The sequence below is a fragment of the Onychostoma macrolepis genome, chromosome 11, assembly GCF_012432095.1.
Source record: "Onychostoma macrolepis isolate SWU-2019 chromosome 11, ASM1243209v1, whole genome shotgun sequence".
NCBI lineage: Eukaryota > Metazoa > Chordata > Actinopteri > Cypriniformes > Cyprinidae > Onychostoma > Onychostoma macrolepis.
In genome coordinates, this window is record NC_081165.1 from 14,022,179 (window position 1) to 14,043,088 (window position 20,910).

Consider the following 20,910-nt stretch of genomic DNA (forward strand, 5'->3'; position numbering starts at 1 on the left):
TCTGTACCTGCTGACTTTTTGTGATCAATGTCTCTAAGGGCTTTATGAACTTCTAAAACTGAAATCGGTTTAAAATTAAACAATTCCCGATTTACATTTTCAGATACTGACATAGCAGGACATGGGACAGATTTATTTACGATTTGATTAAATATAAATCCAGCATGAATAAAATGTTTATTGAACTGATTGACTATGACTGCTTTGTCTTTTATTTCATCTGAACCAATACGAATCTGTTCTGGGAAGTTTGAGGTCATACGTGCAAAGATTTAATTGATTTCCAAAACTTTAAAGGATTGTTTAAGTTTTCTGTGGTTGACTTTAAAAAAAACTCAGATTTGGACTTTCTAATCATCAAAGTACACTTATTTCTTATAGTTCTAAATGCAGTCCAATCAGCAGAAGAGTCGGAAAATCTGGCCTGTGCCCACATTTTATTTCTCAAACAGATTAGCTCTGATAGGCTGTCTGAAAACCAGTAATTGTCCTTACCACTGATCCTAAACTTTTTGATTGGTACATATTTATTTACAATAGAAATAAAATTTGAGTGAAAAAAATCCCATGCCATTTCAGCATCCGAGAACAAAGACACCCTGCTAAGTTCACTATGATACAGATCATGCAGAAAAGCCTGTTGTTCAAAACTTTTAAAATGTCTTTTTAGGATCATGCGCGGTTTTACTTTATGGATTTTAGTATTTCTTACACACGCAACTGCACAGTGGTCACTGACGTCATTACAAAATACGGCAGTTGAGGTATATTTATGAACTGAGTTTGTTACAATTAGATCTAAGAGACTAGATTTTATTTCTGCTTTGGGATTTATTCTTGTTGGTTCATTTATAAGTTGCGCTAAATTTAAGTCATTACATAGGTCTTTAAAACAATCAGAGTTCCCAGACAGCCAATCCCAATTCATATCACCCATAAGAATAAATTCAGAGACATTAATTTCATATAATATTTCGGATATAGATTGGAAAGCATCCTTTAAAGCAGATGGAGGTCTATAGCACCCAACTACTGTAATATCAGCATCTTTTGAAATATTCACTTTCACGGTCAGAATTTCAAACTGTTTAGCTATAGTTAGTGACCGGGTTACCGAGCTTATAAACTTAGATTTCACATATATGGCAACCCCACCTCCTTTGCCAACCCGATCAGTTCTATAAACTTTAAAGCCTTCAATAGAAATAAGTTCATCAGATACAGATTTTTTAAGCCAGGTTTCAGAGATAATAATAATATCAGCATTGGTTGTATTAGCCCAGATTCTAACCATATCCATTTTAGGAACTAGGCTTCTAACATTCAAATGTATAAAACCAAGGCCATGTCTGCTTTTAAAATCTGAAGGAGTGGCTAAGGATTGCAAAGTATTAAGAAGACCAAGAACAGGACCAGGATTGGGCTGAACATTACCAGATAACATCAATAAAAGCATAATCAAACAACGTAGTTTTTGTTTGACTGGGTAATATTTATCATTACCACTGTCCTCTATAAACTGAGAAAAGGAGTAATCTGAGACAGTAAAATGATCATTTAACAATAATAAGTTCTGAAGATACAAGATATTGTTAATTTGTGAACAATTTTGTTGGTTACACAGGTTGAATTTCTGGCGGTACATCTCATAATGGCTTGTAGATGAAATTGAGAAATGACCATAATTTAACTGTATCAGTATACTACTTCTCATTTTAGGCATGTTAAATTCATCTGGTATAGGGCTAGACTGTAAAAGTATAAAGAGTATAAACAAATGCATGATGTCACGTTACCAGGTTTAGTTGAAGACAGTCCTAACGGGTGAACAGTAGCCTGGAATCAAAAGGAGTATATATATATATATATATATATGTGTGTATGTATGTATGTATGTATGTATGTATGTATGTATGTATGTGTATGTGTGTGTGTGTGTGTGTGTGTGTGTGTAAAAATATAAAGCCTTGACAGAAAACTATATCCATTTTATAATTTAAAGCCGTGACTCTACATTCTCTATAATTTGTCAACAGTCTGGTTACGAAAACATTTATAGAAATCAACTACCAGTTCGTTTTGAAGGTCCACTTTCCATATTTCACCATATAGGAGTTCAACAAAGCTATATAGGCTGCGGTTTGGGATGGTTACATATTTTACATAATTTATTTTATGTGTGATTGTTGCTTGTTTTGCTGAAACTCATTTTAAGCCATTCATTCAGTGTTAGATATGTCAATACTGATGAACAATATCTGACACGTTATTTTTGTATCTGAGAGTGCTGATATCAGTGAGAGAGTGCAGACAAGAAAATATCATTGTGAGAACATAAATGCAAGACACGGAGCACCAAAGCAGATGAATACGGTAACGGTCTCTCTTCGCATTTTCCTAACAACGTTAACTTACTCAAGCAGTGATTCAGTACTAGAGGTCTGACAGCAGCAGGGTACATATGATCATTTACTAGAATAATAACCATTTATGAGAACAGATTCAGAGACACCTTATATGATTATTTCAAAAAGTGTAACTTACAAATTTAGGCTTCTTGTCTCCGTCATCCCCACTTGAACTGCCCTGAGCAGACACACCGACTCCAAATCCTTTCTTTCGATGGATTTTATTCTCCCTCCTTTGATTCGAGCCTTCATATCGCTGATGGCGGTAGTTATCCATGTCCAGGTGAAGATATAATATAACTATTTCTACAAAGTTTCCGGGTTTAATGCGGACCTAAAAGCTCATGATATACCTAAAGATGACCGTTGAAAGCCCGGATTAAGTTGACGTTCTCGAGGGAACGTGCACGAGACGAACTGGTAGAGAGTTGACAGTAACGTAGTTGTTGTCTAATAAGGCGGTAATCCAATTGCCAGTTCTTTAGATCTCACTAACGCCCCTTTTCAAACCCTAGACTGACGTAAATGTTTAAAATATACTCCGGTGCGACAAAACAGTAAATTTCCCAAATGTTTATAGGTTGTCCAGTTTAGTAAAAGAAGACAGCTGAAAGGGAACACGAAGAAATGTTATCACGGATGTCCTGTCCAGCAATCTGAAACTCCCGCCTCGGAAACAGCCAATGAAATGCGTTGGATTGAACACCACGTGATGTTCGAGTAAAGAATCTTCCATCGGAAAGAACATTACTCTGTTGTTAGCTTTCGCGGATGGTCACATGGTTAACATCCGCGTTCTAAGGTAGCTATCTATGTCCTATAACCAATAGGCCTCTAACTTTTTTATGTAAGGTAAAATATAATTAGGTTGTTCACAATATTAAATGCTTAGGTTTTGCTGTACTAAATTAAAACAAATTTTTAATTTAAAATATAATTTGAAAAATATTTACCGTTTTTTTTAACCAGGATTTCTTTCTTCTATAGTTTATACTTCTGTATATATTATATTTTATGTTATAATAATTAGATATTAGACTATTCGCTATATTATTTCTATTATTTACTAATTTTCTTGAAATGCCACACACCTAAATGAACACTAAAATATCTTGCATGTCAAAAATGTAAGAGCAATATGTTAACAAATTTGCCCGCTCATGGTGTGACTATGACGTTACAGTAGGTGTCAGTGAAGAGTGGACTGTCTAGCTTTTAGCCAACAAAGTAGCATTCACTGCATTCTTGAAATATAATTGGTAGGACTTACTAAATTGGAAAGAAAAAAATGCTATTCTTAATAATTTCAAACTAAGCCGGACCTATTAAAAAAGACACTTCCTGCCCAGTTCCTATTACACAAGTGGTTACCAATCTTTTTCACTCCAAATTTGTTTATGTACAGAAACTAGGATTGGTGATATATTTAGATAATTAGAAATAATTAATTTGGCAGAACTATAATATATATATATGTATATTTATTATTATTACTGTGGCCTTCTCTCCCCAAGTATCAACTAATTTCTGCAATTCTGCAGCTGTGGTCCTTGGAGAGTCTTTGGCCACTCAAAGACACTGAAGCATACACATACTCTTCCAGGCAAATTCGTAACATCTCCATTTGACTGAAACCTCTTAATTATTGCCCTGATGGTCAAAATGGCCATTTACAATGCTTTAGCTCAGGGGTCACCAAACTTGTTCCTGGAGGGCCGGTGTCCTGCAGAGTTTAGCTCCAACCCTAATCAAACACACCTGAAGCAGCTAATCAAGGTCTTGCTTGGTATATTTTAAACTTCAAGGCAGGTGTGTTGAGGCAAGTTGGAGCTAAACTCTGCAGGACACCGGCCCTCCAGGACCGAGAGTGGTGACCCCTGCTTTAGCTACTTCCTTGCAGCCACTTTGCACATCCGAACTAAATTCTTTGGTTTTACTCATTGACTAACATGTACTGGAGAAAAAACATGTATTATAATTTCCCCCCACTTTCAGTTGTTTTACTTAAAGGAAAGGTTAGATAAGTTTTTGAATGACAGATCAAAAGAATAAACAATGCAGATTTATTTTCACTCATATTTACCAAAGGCTAATAATTCTGACCTCGACTGTATGTCCACCATATGATATACATAATTAATGTAAAATGCAGTGTATTGTATTGATCTCAATATAAAATATCGTTTAGGTCAAGATACCTAAAGAAAAAAAAAAACCAAGAGCATTCTCTTGAACAGCACATTTATTCACCATTCAGCAGATAGCTTTCTATCTCTGTACAAGCAATATAGATTCTGTTAGCATATACTCTTTCTATAGTACAATAATCATTTACACAAATATACACAATTTAAAATATAAACTTGTTCCAAAGTACAACATATACTGTTTTTTATTTATTTATTTATTTCACGACATAGCGTTTTATTGAGGCAGTCCACACAATTTATTTTCTATGGTGGGTGAAGAGCACAGGCAAAAGTTAAGCGGGCTCAATCAGCACAAACCGAAACAAAGACGTGGAAGAGGATTCCTTGAGGATGACCTACAGTACAGCTGGGCTGGATAAAACTCTTTGGATCATGCACTATCAGGCCTTTCTCTATGCATTGACCGTGATTGTCGGTTGTTGAAGTTCATTGCTCTGATACGGTAATGTTTGTTCCTCTTAAAGTAACACCATGTTGTTATTGTATGTTTGTATGGCACATTTAAAACAGTCTCAGATCATGTGCACTTGAACGTGTCCATTGTGCAAAACAAATATTTCCTCCACACTGAACCTAAGTGCATAATGTAGTGATCAAATAAAAGTGTACGAGCGCACTCTCATTCGAACACATTCACACGCACACCGTAAGACAACATGCTTGTACGCATGCATGTTAACATTTCTGCTTCTCTCTCTCACTTTCACTCACTCATACGGAAGCTTGTTTCCACCACAAAAGTAAATAAATAAATTGTGACTTTTTGTCTCAAATGCAGTTTTTTCTTGCAATTGGGAGTTTATCACAATTCTTTTATTACGAAATAAAAAAGATAATTGAGACTTTCTTAGAATTGCAAGTTTATATTTCACAATTCTGACTTTCTCGCAATTCTTCTTTTTTTTTTGGCCACGGTATAAAAACTAAAAAAAAGGTTAATTGCGACTCACAATTGCAAGCATTTATCTCACAATTTTGACTTTTCTTCTCGGAATTGCAAGTTTATGTCAAAATTTTTCCTCAAAATTCTGAGTTCATATCTCGTAATTCTTTTCAGAATTCTGAGTTTACATCTTGCAGTTAATTTTTTTTTTTTTTACATCATGAAATAAAAATAAAAGTGACAATTCTGACCTCTTTCTCGCAATTACGAGTGTATATCTCACAATATATCTTGCAATTACTTATCTCGCAATTTTTTTTCTCAGAGCTGTGAATTTATCTCTCTTATATCGGAGTTAATATATAGAAAAAAAATTCTGAATTGTGAGGTATAAACAAAACTATGAGGAAAAAAATCTGAATGGTCAAATATTGCATCAGAAGTTTGAGAAACAAGGTCAGAATTATGAGATAAAAAGTCGTAATTACCTTTATTTATTTATTTGATTCCACAGCAGAAATAAACTTCCATATTCTCATGCACACACACAGCCCAGCAAAATCATTTTACACCTGTGATATAATCTGCATATTAAAACTGGGTGATCGAGACTGTTTGGACAGCGGGCTTCCAGAGGAGAACGGACTCCCGGGGGACAGGAGATCCTGGCTCCGCGTTGCTCGCCCAAGTCGTTCATCCTGCAAGCTGATGGCTGACAGATAATGTGCCCTATCTGCACTGAGGCTTCCCAGCGATAGGCTATCTGTAGGTCCTGATGAGCCGTTTAGGCCGGTACAGTCAAGGGACTTGCTAGAAGACGTGCTGCTGGTTTTAGGAGGCGCACCAGCGAAGGGAGGGATGTAATGCGGGTCCAGAAAGCGTCTGGGAGCACTGGGACTCGGGCTGCGACTGCTTTCTGCAGTACGGAGGCTGATGGCAGGAGGAGGGGACTGGTGCCGTTGGTGGAGGCTTCGGAGGGCGGCTCTGGTGTCAGCCGACGTGCTCTCTCTCTGCCTGGCTCCCGGATCCCGGAAAGGCCGAACGCCCGTTATGACCCAATCACGTTTCACGCTGCTGGGCTGACTGCTGCTGGAAGCCCCAGAGGAAAATCCTTCATCTGGGTCAAAAGAGTCCTCTCCACAGCTCACACCATCGGCATCTAAAACACAGCGAGGGAACAATGAGGCAGAGAAAACAGAAAGCTGGATTAACTAGATTTGCATTTCCTAGAGGAAATACCAGCGCTTGCAAGGCAGCAAAAGAATAGTGTTAGGTGAGCTTAGAAGTAAGCTCAGGCTTTTGGATGTGTCTCAGTGAATTGCTTTGACACTCAGCATGCATCTTGTGTTGATTCTCCTGCGCAGCTGACAGAAAACAACATAACACCATTTCTGAAGTGTAAAGCTGCGGTTGCACTAGACTCCATTCGCTCCTTTCACTTCCATTCATACACATGAGAAGCTCAGGGGAACAATTTTGTTGGTGAACTCTGATGAGATGATTCATGAATGTAAATACACTACAGTTCAACAGTATTAGGGTAGTTTTTTTTTTTCTAAATACTTTTATTAGTTACACATAGGGGTGACGCGATATACCGGTATTGACGATAACCGTGATATTCAAAGCAACAATTATCGATATGTGTTAATTTAGTGTGTGACCATATACCAGTATTGGCGATAACTGCAATATTTAAAATGAACAGGATTGATAACACCACATGTAAATACTCCAGCGCCAGTACCTGGTTGACCTCCAGGTGGCAGTATTGCGCCTTAACCCTGACACCTGTCAAACAAGAAGACGACGCAGCGCACGCAGGTTCAGCTACTCCGAGAAGAGCCGTGTTCATCAGAGTAAGTTGCCATTATTTTACTAGTCATTAGAATGGGAAATGTTACATTAACCTGTTAACAGAGGTTTTCTGTGTTCATATATTTAAGTAAAGGGTGATTATTTTAATAAAGTACCGTGTTTTCTTTACTCGTCTTATTTTTGTATTTGCAATCAATATGGCCTGTGCATAACACTTAATTTCTTTGTTCAAATCTGTTAACAGTTATAGGATTAAAGCTGATCTTGACAAACTGAGCTACTACATTGCTATATTAAACTCTGTAAAATGTTAAGTTGGTCGCAGTGCCATATGCACTTAATGCCTCATCTGCAGCCGTTCTAGATGCACAATAAAACTGAATTAGCAGCGCTCTTACTGCATGACTTCAGTGGCGCCGGCGCAACTATAGGTTAAAGAGCTTAAAATACGGGTATACAAGCTAATAGGTTAAAGTATCAGTTTAGATGTTAATATGGCAACACTTTACAATAAGGTTCATTAGTTAACATTTGTTAATTACATTAGTTAACATGAAATGAGAATGAACAATACTTCCACAGCATTTATTAATCTTAGTTAATGTTAATTTCAGCATTTACTAATGCATTATTAAAACAGTTGTGTTTGTAAACTTTAATGCACTGTGAAATGTATTTTTATTAACTTTAACAAAGAATAATAAATTGTGTAATAAATATATTGTTAGTTAAAACATTAATGTTATCAAATGACATCTTATTGTACCGTGTTACCATTAATATTTATTCATCATACTGTTGAAATTGACAGTATTTCTTCTCTTGTTATTTCATAGGAGCTCCAAAGAAGACAGAGAAAGCTAGTCTTGTGCCCTGCGTTTATCAGTATCCTTATGTTCGTCGGGTGAAAAAGAAAAACTCAAACGAAATGTTTCTTGAGCAAATTAGCAGATTAGATGATAATGCCTGCTGAAAATTGAGCTTTGCCATCATAGGAATAAATTACATTTTAAAATCTATACAAATAGAAACTTTTTATTAAAATGTATAATATTTTGTAATAATAATAACTTTAAACTGTAAAGGTATTTCATATTACTGCCCATAGCTTTTTTGATAAAATAAATGCATCCTTGATGAGCATAAGGGACTTATAAAAAAATAAAGTAAAAAATCTTTCTGACCACAAACTTTTGCACAGTAGTGAAGATGTAAGAAATGCTGCGTTCACCTCAGAAGTTCCTACTTTCAGGTTTGGCAATACAAGTACGTTTTTGGTTGGAATAAATTGGATGTGCTGGACAAATATAATTTTTCCTCTCTTTTTCACTTCTCACAAAGACAGAAAGCTTTCTAGCATTAATGCAAGAGCAAAGGATGCACATTAGATGTGTAATTGATGCACATGTTTGTTAAGTAGTCATTTTTGTCAATCTTTAATACTATTTCTCATTAACATTACACAAAATACAATTTTGATCCAATTATTATGATCAATAATAATAAAGCTTTAACTTGATATTTGTTATTGGTAATTGTAACATGGTGGTATTCATGTGCAGTCAATTTGCAAACACTGTATGATCATTCCAACATGACCTGAACACACCAAAACAAGACCAATCACAATTCTGTACGCAAATATTAAATAACATTTGAATGAACCTAATTTGTAAAGAAGGAAAAAGAAGAGGAATGTCATTCTATCTTGCCTTGCAAGCACTGTAAAAGTATCCTAAAACAAAACTGAGCGCAAATAAAAAGGTTAAACACAAATAATCACAATACAACACTAAGGTATGTGGAGACACTAGTAACAGAAGGAAGTTTTCCATGCAATGGGGTCAGTTTAATCTGTAGGCCAATGAACACTTTCTATGACCAAGAAGGGCAGGGCTTGTGCATGGACTGTCTAATGGTGAGATGTTCCTGTGCCCTGCCTACCCCCTTGCAAAGTTAGGTGAATGGTGCACTTTATCCGCCCGCGTGCCACAGGATTGTCTGGTCTCTCCGGGGGGGTGTATCGGCTGGGCGTGATGGAGGCGTAGAATTCAGCCGTGGTTGAGAAATCAAAACAATCTGAGGTGAAGACAGTGAGTGTACTGAACATGATGCTGACAGATGGAAAATTTCACACACAAAAATGGCCACCTTTTCCTGATGCTTGATTGGAGGGACCGATGAGGATGTTAATGTTCTCATTATGATTTTAGTGATCATGACAGAAAATAACCAAAAAAACAACCAAAATAAAAAGATGTTTTGGTCACACTTTTGGGGACCAATTCTCGCTATTAACAATTAACTACGACTTTTGCCTCAATAAACTCCTATTTTGCTGCTTATTAATCAGTAAGGTAGATATTAGGTTTGCATATGAGGTACTTTATAAGTACTAATAAATAGCCAATATGCAAGTAATATGCAACTAGTTAATAGTGAGAATTTGGTCCCTAAAGTATTACCGAAGTTTTTGTCTAACTGTGTGTGTATGTGCGTGCATATTTTGCATACCCTCTCGTTTCCAGCGGAGACGACGAATGGAGGCAGTAGTGACAGCTGCCTGTGAGACGCATCTCCCAGCAGGCGTTACTTCCACCTCCAAAAGGTTCCGTGAACCCTCTGGAGGACGGGACGGAAGTGAGCGACTAATTGCATTCGCCACCTGAGGATCAGAGGTCAATGACATGCAGTAAAATATCAAATTTCCATTAAGAATTGTTATTTAAATGTTGCTTCATGAAACATGTTGATGTAGCAAAAACCACAACTCTGACTTCACTAGTATAGTACATTTGAATCCAAAAGTCTAAGACCACTCGTGAAAATGGTTCCATTTAGCATTTTACAGCAAAAACAAAAACAATCATCTGATCATCTGTACAAAGTAACTCACATCAGTCAGTCCTTGCTTGTTTGATATAAAACTCAAATTTACTTCTGCGATTGCCGATTAAGAAATAGTACAGAATCTTTAATATTTCTTCTTCATTTTCTGTGTCTCAGACATTTGGACCCCACTGTATTTTCCCCAAGTGTACTGTAACAAATGACTTTTACCAGCAATGGCTGGGCATGGAGGTCTAGCTGTGCTCGGTAGAGGATGTCATCCAAAGCTTCCCTCCCCAGATCCCACTGCCCATTATAACTGTCGATGGGAGAGAGTATCATCATGCAGATGAGATCATTAGCACACCACTCAAACCGTTAATTGAAAATGAACAGGGATTAAATATAAAACACATTTCCTTCTCTTATTAATTAAAAAAGAAAATAGCTTTTAATGTTGTTGGGGTTGATTTTGATTTTTTTCATGTTTTTGAAAGAAGTCTCTTATGCTCACCAAAGCTGTATTTATTCGATCAAAAACACAGCAATACCGAAATATTATTGTGTTTTCTATTTTAATATACTTTAAAATGCCATGTATTCCTGTGATGGTGAAGAGGAATTTTCAGCATCATTACTTCAGTCTTCAGTGTCACATGATCCTTCATTAATCATTCTAATATGCTGATTTGCTGCTCTCATTTCTTCTTATTATTATTAGAAATGCTGAAAACAGTTGTGCTGCTTAATTTTTTGGTGGAAAACATGATATATTGTTCTCAGGATTCTCCGATTAATAGAACACATTTATTTAAAATAGAAATCTTTTGTAACAAATGTCTTTATTGTAATTTTTGATCAATATAATGCATCCCTGCTGAATTATTTATGAGAAAAAGAAAAGTCTTACCGAGCACAAACTTTAAACATTTGTGTATGACTTATTTAAACTATTTAACTTTAGTTTTGATATGCCATATTTCTAAGAAACAATCAAAACTATTTATGCATTTGCTTTAGTAAGAGAAAATAAATGTTAGGAAAAGTAATAGCACCTCTTCTTGAACTGCACTCTAAATTTGAATTATTTAGGAGTTAATCTCTCTCTATATCAAATTCCCCTTTTATTAAAGAAAACTAGTTTCTTGGTACAAAAAAGCAGTTATTTCAAGTCAGCTATTAAACTTACATGGCGTGGTAAACAGCAGTCAGCATCTGCACCATAAACTCTGGCTCCAGTCGTACACGGTTACACAGCTCCTTCCACGACTTCTGCTGCTGCCGCGGGTAACCGCTCACACACAGTCTGCATAACGAGAGAGAATCTTTAATGGCATGTTTATTTGGAGGCCTTTATGCTAATGCTGTGACCCGCCACAGAAATCCTTTGCTCTCTCTCGCTCTCTAAATCAATATTCCATTTAATCCATTTAATCATTCCATCTCTGCCTGTTCCAGCAAGAACTTTAAGAGAGAGAGAGTGAGAAAGGCAGGCCAAGACGTTCCCGGATCGTTAGCGGAAAATACAACTCCAGTGCCCCCTTACCGTGTGCTCATTCTGCAAACCGATTGGTGGGAGGACGCAGGCATAAAGACCACGGCTGAGTTGTAGCAGAGCATCAGAAAAGACAGCACCTCAAACCTGCAGGAGACACACATGCTGCTGTTACATAACCCCCCTCTGACATCTGCATAATTTTACAACGACAAATCATACAGCGGCACATTATGAGTCAGCGACTGTCGCCGTGCATCTAGCCGGTGGAACGGGTAATAACAAATCAAACTACATCCGCACGGATATCGCTGTCAAGATGCTCCAGCAGTGGTTTAATGAAATTTAAATTCTGAAAAATCATTACAGCACATTTTTTAACCTGCAGGAGAAAAGTAACAGCTGAGTCACGGCAATAAAACGGCCCAGCGGGCGATAGTCAATTAATCAAATGCCCAAAAATATTCCACACATCAAACCTATTCCTCCATAAGAAAGAATAAGTCCAAAAAAAAAAAAAAGAATCACCTGTTCTGTGAGGTAAATGTCTCTCTCTGAGATAGCAGACCGCTGTATACCACACGGATGAGGTCGTGCTGGTTCAGGGCTCCCTCGGTTAACGCCATGGACCCCAGGCTGGATGGCTGCGGTACACATAAGAGCATTTAGCTTTAGCAATAAATAACTTAGTAACTCATGCAATGCTCATGAATAAATGTTTTTTGGATATTTATGTCAAATGCTTTTACAGCCTTATTAAATTCAATAGAAACCATTTTAAATTAGATTTCTTGAGGAATGGGTCTTATTTTCATTGGCAGAGCATGTAAATAAGTGTCAGATAGAGTTTATCCCGCTGACAAAAACATCTTAAACCAGTCTAAGCTGGTTTGCACTTTCTGTTGGCTAGTTTTGGAGAGGTTTTAGGTTTAGAAGAACTAAACTAAACCAGATAAATATCAGCTTGGCAAGACTGGGAGACTATCTTAAACCAGCTAAGACTAGCCCTTATATTATGTTTTTGGTCAATTGTGACGTTTTTCTTGAAATTCTGTGAATTTTTCTCTTAAATGTGCATGCAAAGCGTGTTCAAAATTTATATTTCAATTATGATGTTTCGGGTCAATTTGACCTGCATATTCTATGGTTAAACGAAGCTGCACAAACCCAATTTTCTTTTTTTGTATTTTATGTCGTCAGTTTCTTAACTACCTGCTGAGAATGTTTCCATTTATGGATTTGGCAGATGCCGTTTATAAGAAGTAAACTTAAACAGCATTGAAGGTATACATTTTATCAGTTTATGCATGTTCAGTTAGCTGAAAATTGAAATTATTAATGTTAAAAGTTTATTGGTTTGACAGATTTTTTTTTTTTAGTATTATTTTGTGTGTGTGTGTATGTGTGTGTGTTGCATAAACTTGTGTTAAGACAGTGTCTCAAGTATGGGTTTGACCAACTAGCAGTTAGCCAAAGTGTAATCAGTCTTATTTTTGGATTCAACTTAGACTAATCTACGCTTTTATGTAACTGAATTTAAAAAAAATATGATGACTTACTTGTAAGACTACTCTAAACCTTTTATGCAACCGGCCAAAAGTTGCCATCAAACCATCAAAGAAACCTTAGTGGGTTTTGTAAAAATCTAGGTTTTCTAGCTTTCTGTAGGTGTGGTACATTACTTTCTAGTTTCCTGTACCAATGTGGAATGAAACCAGATCTGCGTTTTGTGTGTGTAATAACAAGAGATATCATCTTCATTGATCTGACACTGATACCTCCTGTAGCTCAGACATCCAATACAGGTCATATTAAAAAGTGTTTGTATTTTACTTCACCTCTTACCTCATGGTATATTGAAGGCTTGGAGAGAGACGGTATGGTGAATGACAGCAGCTTTCCATTTCCTTTACTGTCCACAATTTCCTGTAACATAAGGCATACATATAGCGTATGTATGTCAACTTTGGATACTGAATTTCAGGAAATTGCAGGTAATGCACAATCACCAATCTCTCACCAGGTTATAGATCCCCAGTAGCAAGGCTTCCACACAGCCATTGCGGTAGCGCTCTCTGCTGGCAGAATGCCATAAGTACACCCAGATGAGCTCAGGCAGGAACTGCAGAGTAAACCGACGCAAACCCTCCTCTGAGCTCCGGTACAACTCAAACAACTGATGACACACCGGAGCCAGCAGCTAGAGAGGAAGAGACACAAAGAAGACAATGACAAAGTAAAAGAGACAGTACGGGACACAGAAAATGAGAGGAACACTCCTTTACAACATGAATAAAAAATAAAAAAAAACACATGCATAAGGAAGCAGCATATTTAAGACAAACTATGAAAATTACACTGAAATATTGTAATATTATATCAAAATAAAATCATATTTCTTTCCTTGCAAATCTTGCTGTCACATGCAAATATATATTTACAACTTAACATAATTAGGACCATGGAGGCCTGGAAAATATTATTATTTTGAATTTGGTTTTATTTTCGGTTTTCATTTTAACTTCAGTTTAAGTTTTGGTCATTTTTTATATGCTTTTGTCATTTTTATATAATTTAAAAAAATATTTCTATTTAGCTTTCATTATTTTTTTATTTCGGTTTTAGTACTTCAACTTATTTTATTCCAGTTAGTTGCAAATGTAACATTTCTAATTTTAAGTTTTTAAGCTTAAGTGTTTGATCTAATATCCGTGCTTTCATTTCAGCTTAATTTCAATTTATGAAAAAGACTTTTAATAGTTTAAATTTTTTCGTTAATGACAACAACACTGAATACTCCGAATAAATAAATCAAGCCCTAACTCAAATCGTGCCTTTTCAAACCACCTCTGAATGCGCATATCACCACGTGCTTTCAGAAGGAATCATTACCCAACAAAAGACCCTTTTGACAAGAAAATACCCGTAACATTCTTAAATTAAACATAAATCTGGCCTGAAGTTTTTCAAATGCTTCATCATACCTCACTGCTGGGCTGCTCCTGAATAACAGCGTAGAGAGCAGGTACAAGAGCTTTCTTCAGACGCAGGCTGCCAGAATAGCTGCGGATTTGATCGTCAGGTAACGTCTAAGGAGGAGAAACCGTGGTTGTCATGACTTAGCAGCCTCAACCTGAATCGGCCTGGAATTGAATTAACTTGGAGGCTGAAAATATTCCTCCATTAAGTTCTGAGATTCCGAAACCAAATGTGGTTAATGGGACACTGCGCTCAGATCACTTGGGAAGGGAGGACTTAATTTGAGTGAGCTATAATAAAAATGCCATATTAAATCCTGCAAGGATGTCAAACCCCTCACCTTAAACTCTGAGAGCCATTCCTCCACCACGCCACGCTCTGAACAGAGCATGGTCCTCCTGAGAGAGAAAGTAAGGAAAAGGTGAAGGGACTAAGCAATATGTACAGAAAAAAAAAAAAAAACAATGTAATAAATGAAGATTATTACCTCTCTTGGACCAAAACTATTGCCCAAAATTAACTTTTTTGCCACAATGTCAATATCAATGAATTTAGAAAAATTGGCAGGCAAATTTCTTTTCTCATCAACCATGAAAAGATACAGTATTTTGCATTATTCCATTAAGTGATGCAAATCAGTTTTATGGCTAGTCTTAATGTCATTTTCTCTGACACAGGTCTTATTTTAAGTTTAGACACACTTGGACTTAATTTATACTTAATTTGATCTAAAAAAAAAAAATTAACTTTTGATCTAAAAGTTTATGCTTAAATACTTAAAACAGTTCTATAGACAAATATAAAGTATATCTACTGCATACCATCATTCAAATGTTTGAGGTCAGTAAGAATTTTAAAGAAATTAATGGTTTTATTCATTAATGATACATTAAATTGATTAAAAGTGACCATTAATAATGTTACAAAAGATTTCTATTCCAAACAATTGCTGTTTTTTTTAAATTTTCTACTTAAAAAACATCCTGGAAAAAAAAAAAAAAAAAAACTGTATCACGGTTTCCACAAAAATATTATGCAGCACACTGACAATAAAAAGAAATTATTTATTAGAATGATTTCTGAAGGATCATGTGACACTGAAGACTGGAGTAATGGTTGCAATGTAATTTCTTATTATTATCAATGTTAACCGTTGTTCTGAATAATATTTTTATGGAAACCATGATACTGTTTTTCACAGGATATCTTGATGAATAGAAAGCTCAAAAGAACAACATTTATTTGGAATAAGCAAATAGACCAGCACAAACCATCTAAGACCAGATGAGTTTCTTTAGCAAGCTTGAACTTCTTCAAAGAATCCCTGGAAATATACAATTTTATTTGCTTACCATTTTTGGGTCAATACTGTATTTAATTCTTACTCCTTCGGTTTGTGTTATTGAGTAATTTAGATTTATTATTGTTTTAATATGTGCAAACTGGCCAGACCGTTTTAGTGTTCATTTTGGCTCACCTGCCTCAAACCCAGCTCAGAAGTGTAGACAAGGAGAGATGTGGCTCAGATTCGCCATGTCTCTTGATCTCTGGTCAAACAGCCTGCAGATAAAAAGACGACACACATCCCGCTCATAAGGAAACTCCTTTAAAGCTCACACACCTGCCTGACACATAAGCATCACGGTTACTACAGCAACTGTTGGCTCATGTTCCAAACTGAGCGTTTAATATTGCAAACACACACACACAGGTGTTGCTCCATTCAGTCCTAATACAGGATGTCTGTGTTTATGCATGTTTGTGTGCAGCTCTTAAAATGGCAGGCTCTGCATATGGCAGTGTGTTGTGAGGGGAAGAGTGCTCTGCTCTGATTAGACAGCAGCGCTGTGCTGGGGGTTTGGGAGTGAATCTGAGGTGAACAGAACAGATGTTTTACACGCTAAACAAAATCTGCCAGCAACCCAAATCCTACTTGTGCTGTCGAGACATGTCCTAAGATAGCCTAGAGGAAGCAGAGGTAACTGCACTTACAGCTAGTGTTATAGGCTGTCATTTAAAGCTTTGCATGTATACATGCATATACACAAACATAAAGCTCACCTCCCTTCCAATAATCGTATAAGCTTTGTGTTTTGTTACTTCTCATAAGAAACAGTGTCAAATTCTGTCCATTTTATCATGAAATTCAAATAATAACTGCCGCATGACAGATCACTGTAAAGGCGCCTCAGTTCAAACAGCAGCATGGAGCGCGAGTGAACGCAATCAACTCTTCCTCTTTACTACTAGTTATAACACCAAATAAACACGAATGAACATCTCACGTCTCATGTAATATCTCAGAGTTGAAAGACATCAATAAACTTGTAAACAATGTCACAAAGTCATTGACCAAATCATTCAGCATTCACAGCTCACTAGAAAAAAAAATGAATGAATGAGTATTTCTCTAAATATATATTAGCCTATATATTCATAGTTTACTTAACCTGTAGGTAACTCTTAATTATTTAATAAATATGTCATGAAAACAAGTTGTGACAGCCACCGTGTAAATTATTATAGGCCTATTTTAGCAATGAATTGGAGTAGAAACAATTTAAAATTAGATTAAGAAGTAAATGTAAAGCCTGCTCTGTTTTTTATCCATTAGAAAATTAAGTATAAATGAATTCATTTAAAAACAGATCCACAATTGGTTTAGTTTTGTTAAAAGAAGCAATTTTTCTAAATAGTGCCGTTTTTATGATTTCATATTAATTGCACATTAACATTTCACAGTAAAAATATATCTACTTTTACAGACTACCAGGAAGACTTGTTTACTTTTTTAATACTTGTTTTACTAACATATTAAATAATTTCATTATTTATCCATTAAGAATATGGCCAGTACTGCACATTGTGTAACTATATTATTAGTACTTATTTTTACATGTGTACAAACATTTGTGGCGAGTAAAATTAAATCTTTTGTAACATTATAAATGTCTTTGTGGTCACTTTTGTGGTCACTGTGTCCTTGGTGAACACAGTGTACTTTTAGTAATAGTAATTTTGTCCTGGATTAACGGTGACAATTTACAGCTGTGTAATTTTAAATATACTGTATATATTAAATCAAAAGATTTATTATGCTTAAATGCTTAACAAAATGCATAGACGAATAGATTGCGTTTGTTTGTTTTATTTATTTGGTAAATATGCAAGAGCTGGAAAAACACTCTAAAATACACAAATACACTTTTCCCTCAAACATGAATTTTAACCTAAAAATGTGATGCTGGAACAAAGGTTCATGGACAAGTTACGTCAACCACTCATTCAGTTTAGTCCCTCCCAAGTCAAAAATGACAGTTTAACCTGAGGCTCTGAAAAACTTTGACTAAAATATTTGAAAAATGTAGTGTCAACGCTCCCCTCACAAGAGATACTCCCCTCTTTACACAAAAGCTGCAAACCTTCAGTATTAATGCCTTATCTCAAGACAGGGCAATCTGCCTGACCAAAACATTCCTCTGCTGCGTGAATGCTACACGGTTAGCGCGCCTGCTCTCCAACCCTTGCCAACGGGTAAGAAGCTTACAAGATTCAGTGCCAGATAATTAAGTGTGTACAGTCCCCCGAAGAGGGACGCACAGCGAGGCCTAAAATAGCCATTGTGAAAAGAGCTTAGTGCAAAGAGACAAAAAAAGGGAAAATGAGAGGTACTTTCACTGAACAGAGATCAAAGTAGTAAGCATTCAACAAGCAGAGTTTACTATGATCGGACGCAGCGGGATGCAACAGAAAGGTCATTGTTAAATAGGTTGTACAACAAACTCCAAGTGCTTGGGTGAAATGCACTCCAAACTGTCACAGACACACAATTCACCTAAGCTGACACTCAAAATCTCATCAGATACCCACAGCTCACGCTGTTACCGTAGTGAGGACAAACATTCAATTGAAACATATGGACTCATATACAAAACATATGCATTCCTAGATGTATGCGTTCAAACACACCAAAAATTATTTTGTTCTGACAGTGCAAGATACATCTCATCACTCTCAATCCTGTCAAATTAGCCAGATGGTGTCTAATCTCGCCCAGGCAAATCTCTGTGCTGCACAGAATACAAGTCCTTGGCAAGGGTCATGATCCAGCTCCTCTGAGATAAAAACAACTCTGTGTCTAAGACAAAAAGACCAATTTGGTTTGATTAAAGAATTACTCTAGGGTTACATCAATGGCGAATCAGGCCCCAGTGATTGCTGCCATCCTTCCTGTGTCATTTGACTGTGGTTTTTCAGTGAACACCGGCTTCCTGCTCTCAACACTGGTGCATCTGTGTTTGGGGGGGGTGGAAATGCAAACTTCATACTGCTGGTTTATAGGTGTGCCTTTCCGGCATCAAATCGCTTCACTTTGAGCATTAGATTTAAAACTAAAACTATTTCTGTTATGCCAGAAGTTGGAATAATGCCAATGAGTGTGTGGTGTAAAGGTATCCAGAGAATAGATAATGCATATTGAAAAATGCCTTAAAAAAAATTAGATGAGCTAGGCCATTATTCTAAGAGCTGAAGAGGGCTTGTATTATTATCTGTTAAAATATTATCTGTTTTTATAGAGGTTACCAATTTAAAGAATTAAAATGGTAACATCTATAAAAACAGATAATATATATATATATATATATATATTTTTATTTAGTGGCAGTCAAATCACAAGACTATTAGAATGGATTCAGCTAAATCAATTTATTAATTTTGGCAACACACACACAAAATGATAGTAATCCTTTGAAACAAAAAGCATGGTAGCCCGTGACCCAAGGCAGAAAAATATTACATAATTTTTACTATTATAGGTTAAAAATATAGCACTAAAAGTCAATCAATGGGAGTAAATGTACAATAAGTGTAAATGCATAGCCAGTGATGCTTAATATTTGCAATAAAGTTTTTAAGAATTTAAGTGTTTACAGTAATAACACTTTAGTTAATTCAAAATAAATACTGAATTCCAATTCTGTTAATATTATGAAAATATTGTATAAAATTGTCTGTTAATATTATGAAACAGCACATAATAACAAAATAATCATCGATTATTTAATTTATTTTAAGTTTTCTAGAAATAACCTATATCAAGCTCATTTGTACAGCTATCTGGATGTTTATTGTAATATATACTGAAATAAATATTTTTTACGGTTGCATTTAAGAGAAATAAAGCATGGTTATATTTTTGTGTCCTTCTATCATAATACAAACGTGTTATTCAGATCATCTCTGCCACATATATGACACGTTGTTGTTAACTTTTTAGTGACCATAAATGTAATTCAATAAATATATTTATTTAACAATCATTCGGCCTAAATATAAGCGAATCAGCGTCATCTTCCAACGTATTTGGTCCAAATGCATTAAACGCGCTCATCTATGCTCATACATACAGATTCTATCATGGTATGGTTCTGAATTACATACCAGTAGGATCTGGACTCCTCCGGATGCTGCAGATGATCACTAGAGTCCTTGAGCAACGCTGCAATGCGCCTTAAAGGACAGACCCGACACAACGACCACTTCTGAGACCAAGCAGAACATTACTTGTATAATCCCACCGGACCATTACTATTTAAATCAAGAAATCGATGGGTTAAAAAGGCCTTGCGATTTCCAGACCGAAAGGATCACTGCCGTGTTGACATCATCATGTATCTCCGCTCTCTAGCTCTTCCTGCCAACTTGCAGCTATTTACCTGACCAATTGAGTCTCTCTGAGCGAGCCCTCGCCGCGGCTGGCCAATAGCTGCGCAGTGCGGTGAGTGGTGAGCTGAGCGGTGGACACCGCGCTGCCCCGCTATTGGCCAGTCGTGTCGTGGGCTCGATCAGAGAGACTCAATTGGTCAGGTAAACAGATGACCTGTGCTTGGGTTAAGACAGATGACACGCGTCATCGATCTCAGTAAAAATGCACTCAGGGAAGATGCAGTGGACTTCGAGCTCCCATCAAAGAGGTTATGTTTGCAATTCTCATGTAACTATAGCAAATATTCTGGGTTGTGTTGCACTGGATTTTCCATAATGAATGGGAACTGTGGACGAGATCATGCGATTCGTATCGACTTTAGATCTATGTGTATATAATTTATTTATTTTTTAAATTATATTTTAAGTTCAATTAAAATTTTATTTAATTAAGGTAAATAGCCACTGTTGACAGAATATCTTATTATAATAAACATGATTGGAAATATCTTGCATCTTTGCAACTATGCAAAAGAATTGCGTTCGGTTGTGTATAGCAAAAAAAGTGTCCATAGCTGAAAC

General features: G+C 36.2%; 2 protein-coding genes across 8 annotated transcripts in view; both read right to left on the reverse strand.

Annotated features, from left to right (window-relative positions):
- diaph3 (diaphanous-related formin 3) overlaps positions 1 to 3,083 on the reverse strand; it is a 412,973-nt gene extending 409,890 nt beyond the window's left edge. For 3 of the 4 annotated variants that reach the window (XM_058790775.1, XM_058790773.1, XM_058790772.1), the window contains exon 1: positions 2,545 to 3,083. In XM_058790775.1, the coding sequence (XP_058646758.1) occupies positions 2,545 to 2,660 (116 nt within the window). In that variant the 5' untranslated portion in view covers positions 2,661 to 3,083. The remainder of the gene's footprint in view (positions 1 to 2,544) is intronic. The other variant, XM_058790774.1, reaches the window with a different exon arrangement.
- Positions 3,084 to 4,632: 1,549 nt separating this feature from the next.
- On the reverse strand, positions 4,633 to 20,826 carry LOC131549283 (hyccin 2). Of its 4 annotated transcripts, none has more exons than XM_058791312.1 (13): positions 20,065 to 20,826; positions 16,104 to 16,182; positions 14,963 to 15,020; positions 14,628 to 14,732; positions 13,664 to 13,843; positions 13,489 to 13,569; positions 12,172 to 12,287; positions 11,695 to 11,790; positions 11,338 to 11,454; positions 10,380 to 10,467; positions 9,834 to 9,984; positions 9,264 to 9,398; positions 4,633 to 6,660 (listed from the first exon to the last, which is right to left on the reverse strand). In XM_058791312.1, the coding sequence occupies exons 3-13, from the start codon at positions 15,011 to 15,013 to the stop codon at positions 6,068 to 6,070; spliced, it is 1,713 nt and encodes a 570-aa protein (XP_058647295.1). In that variant the 5' UTR covers positions 15,014 to 15,020; positions 16,104 to 16,182; positions 20,065 to 20,826; the 3' UTR covers positions 4,633 to 6,067. The 4 variants fall into 4 exon arrangements, with proteins under 4 accessions (XP_058647295.1, XP_058647294.1, XP_058647297.1 ...); XM_058791311.1 differs by having other exon boundaries at positions 16,100 to 16,182; XM_058791314.1 differs by lacking the exon at positions 16,104 to 16,182.
- Between the last annotated feature and the right edge of the window lie 84 nt (positions 20,827 to 20,910).

Excerpts from the sequence above, each read along its gene's own strand:
- LOC131549283 (XM_058791314.1), bottom strand. The coding sequence starts at position 15,013 with ATGCTCTGTTCAGAGCGTGGCGTGGTGGAGGAATGGCTCTCAGAGTTT. Across the intron at positions 13,570-13,663 it reads TACTGGGGATCTATAACCTG|GAAATTGTGGACAGTAAAGG; the intron begins GTGAGAGATTGG and ends CTTATGTTACAG. Across the intron at positions 12,288-13,488 it reads AGCCTTCAATATACCATGAG|CCATCCAGCCTGGGGTCCAT; the intron begins GTAAGAGGTGAA and ends TGTGTACCGCAG.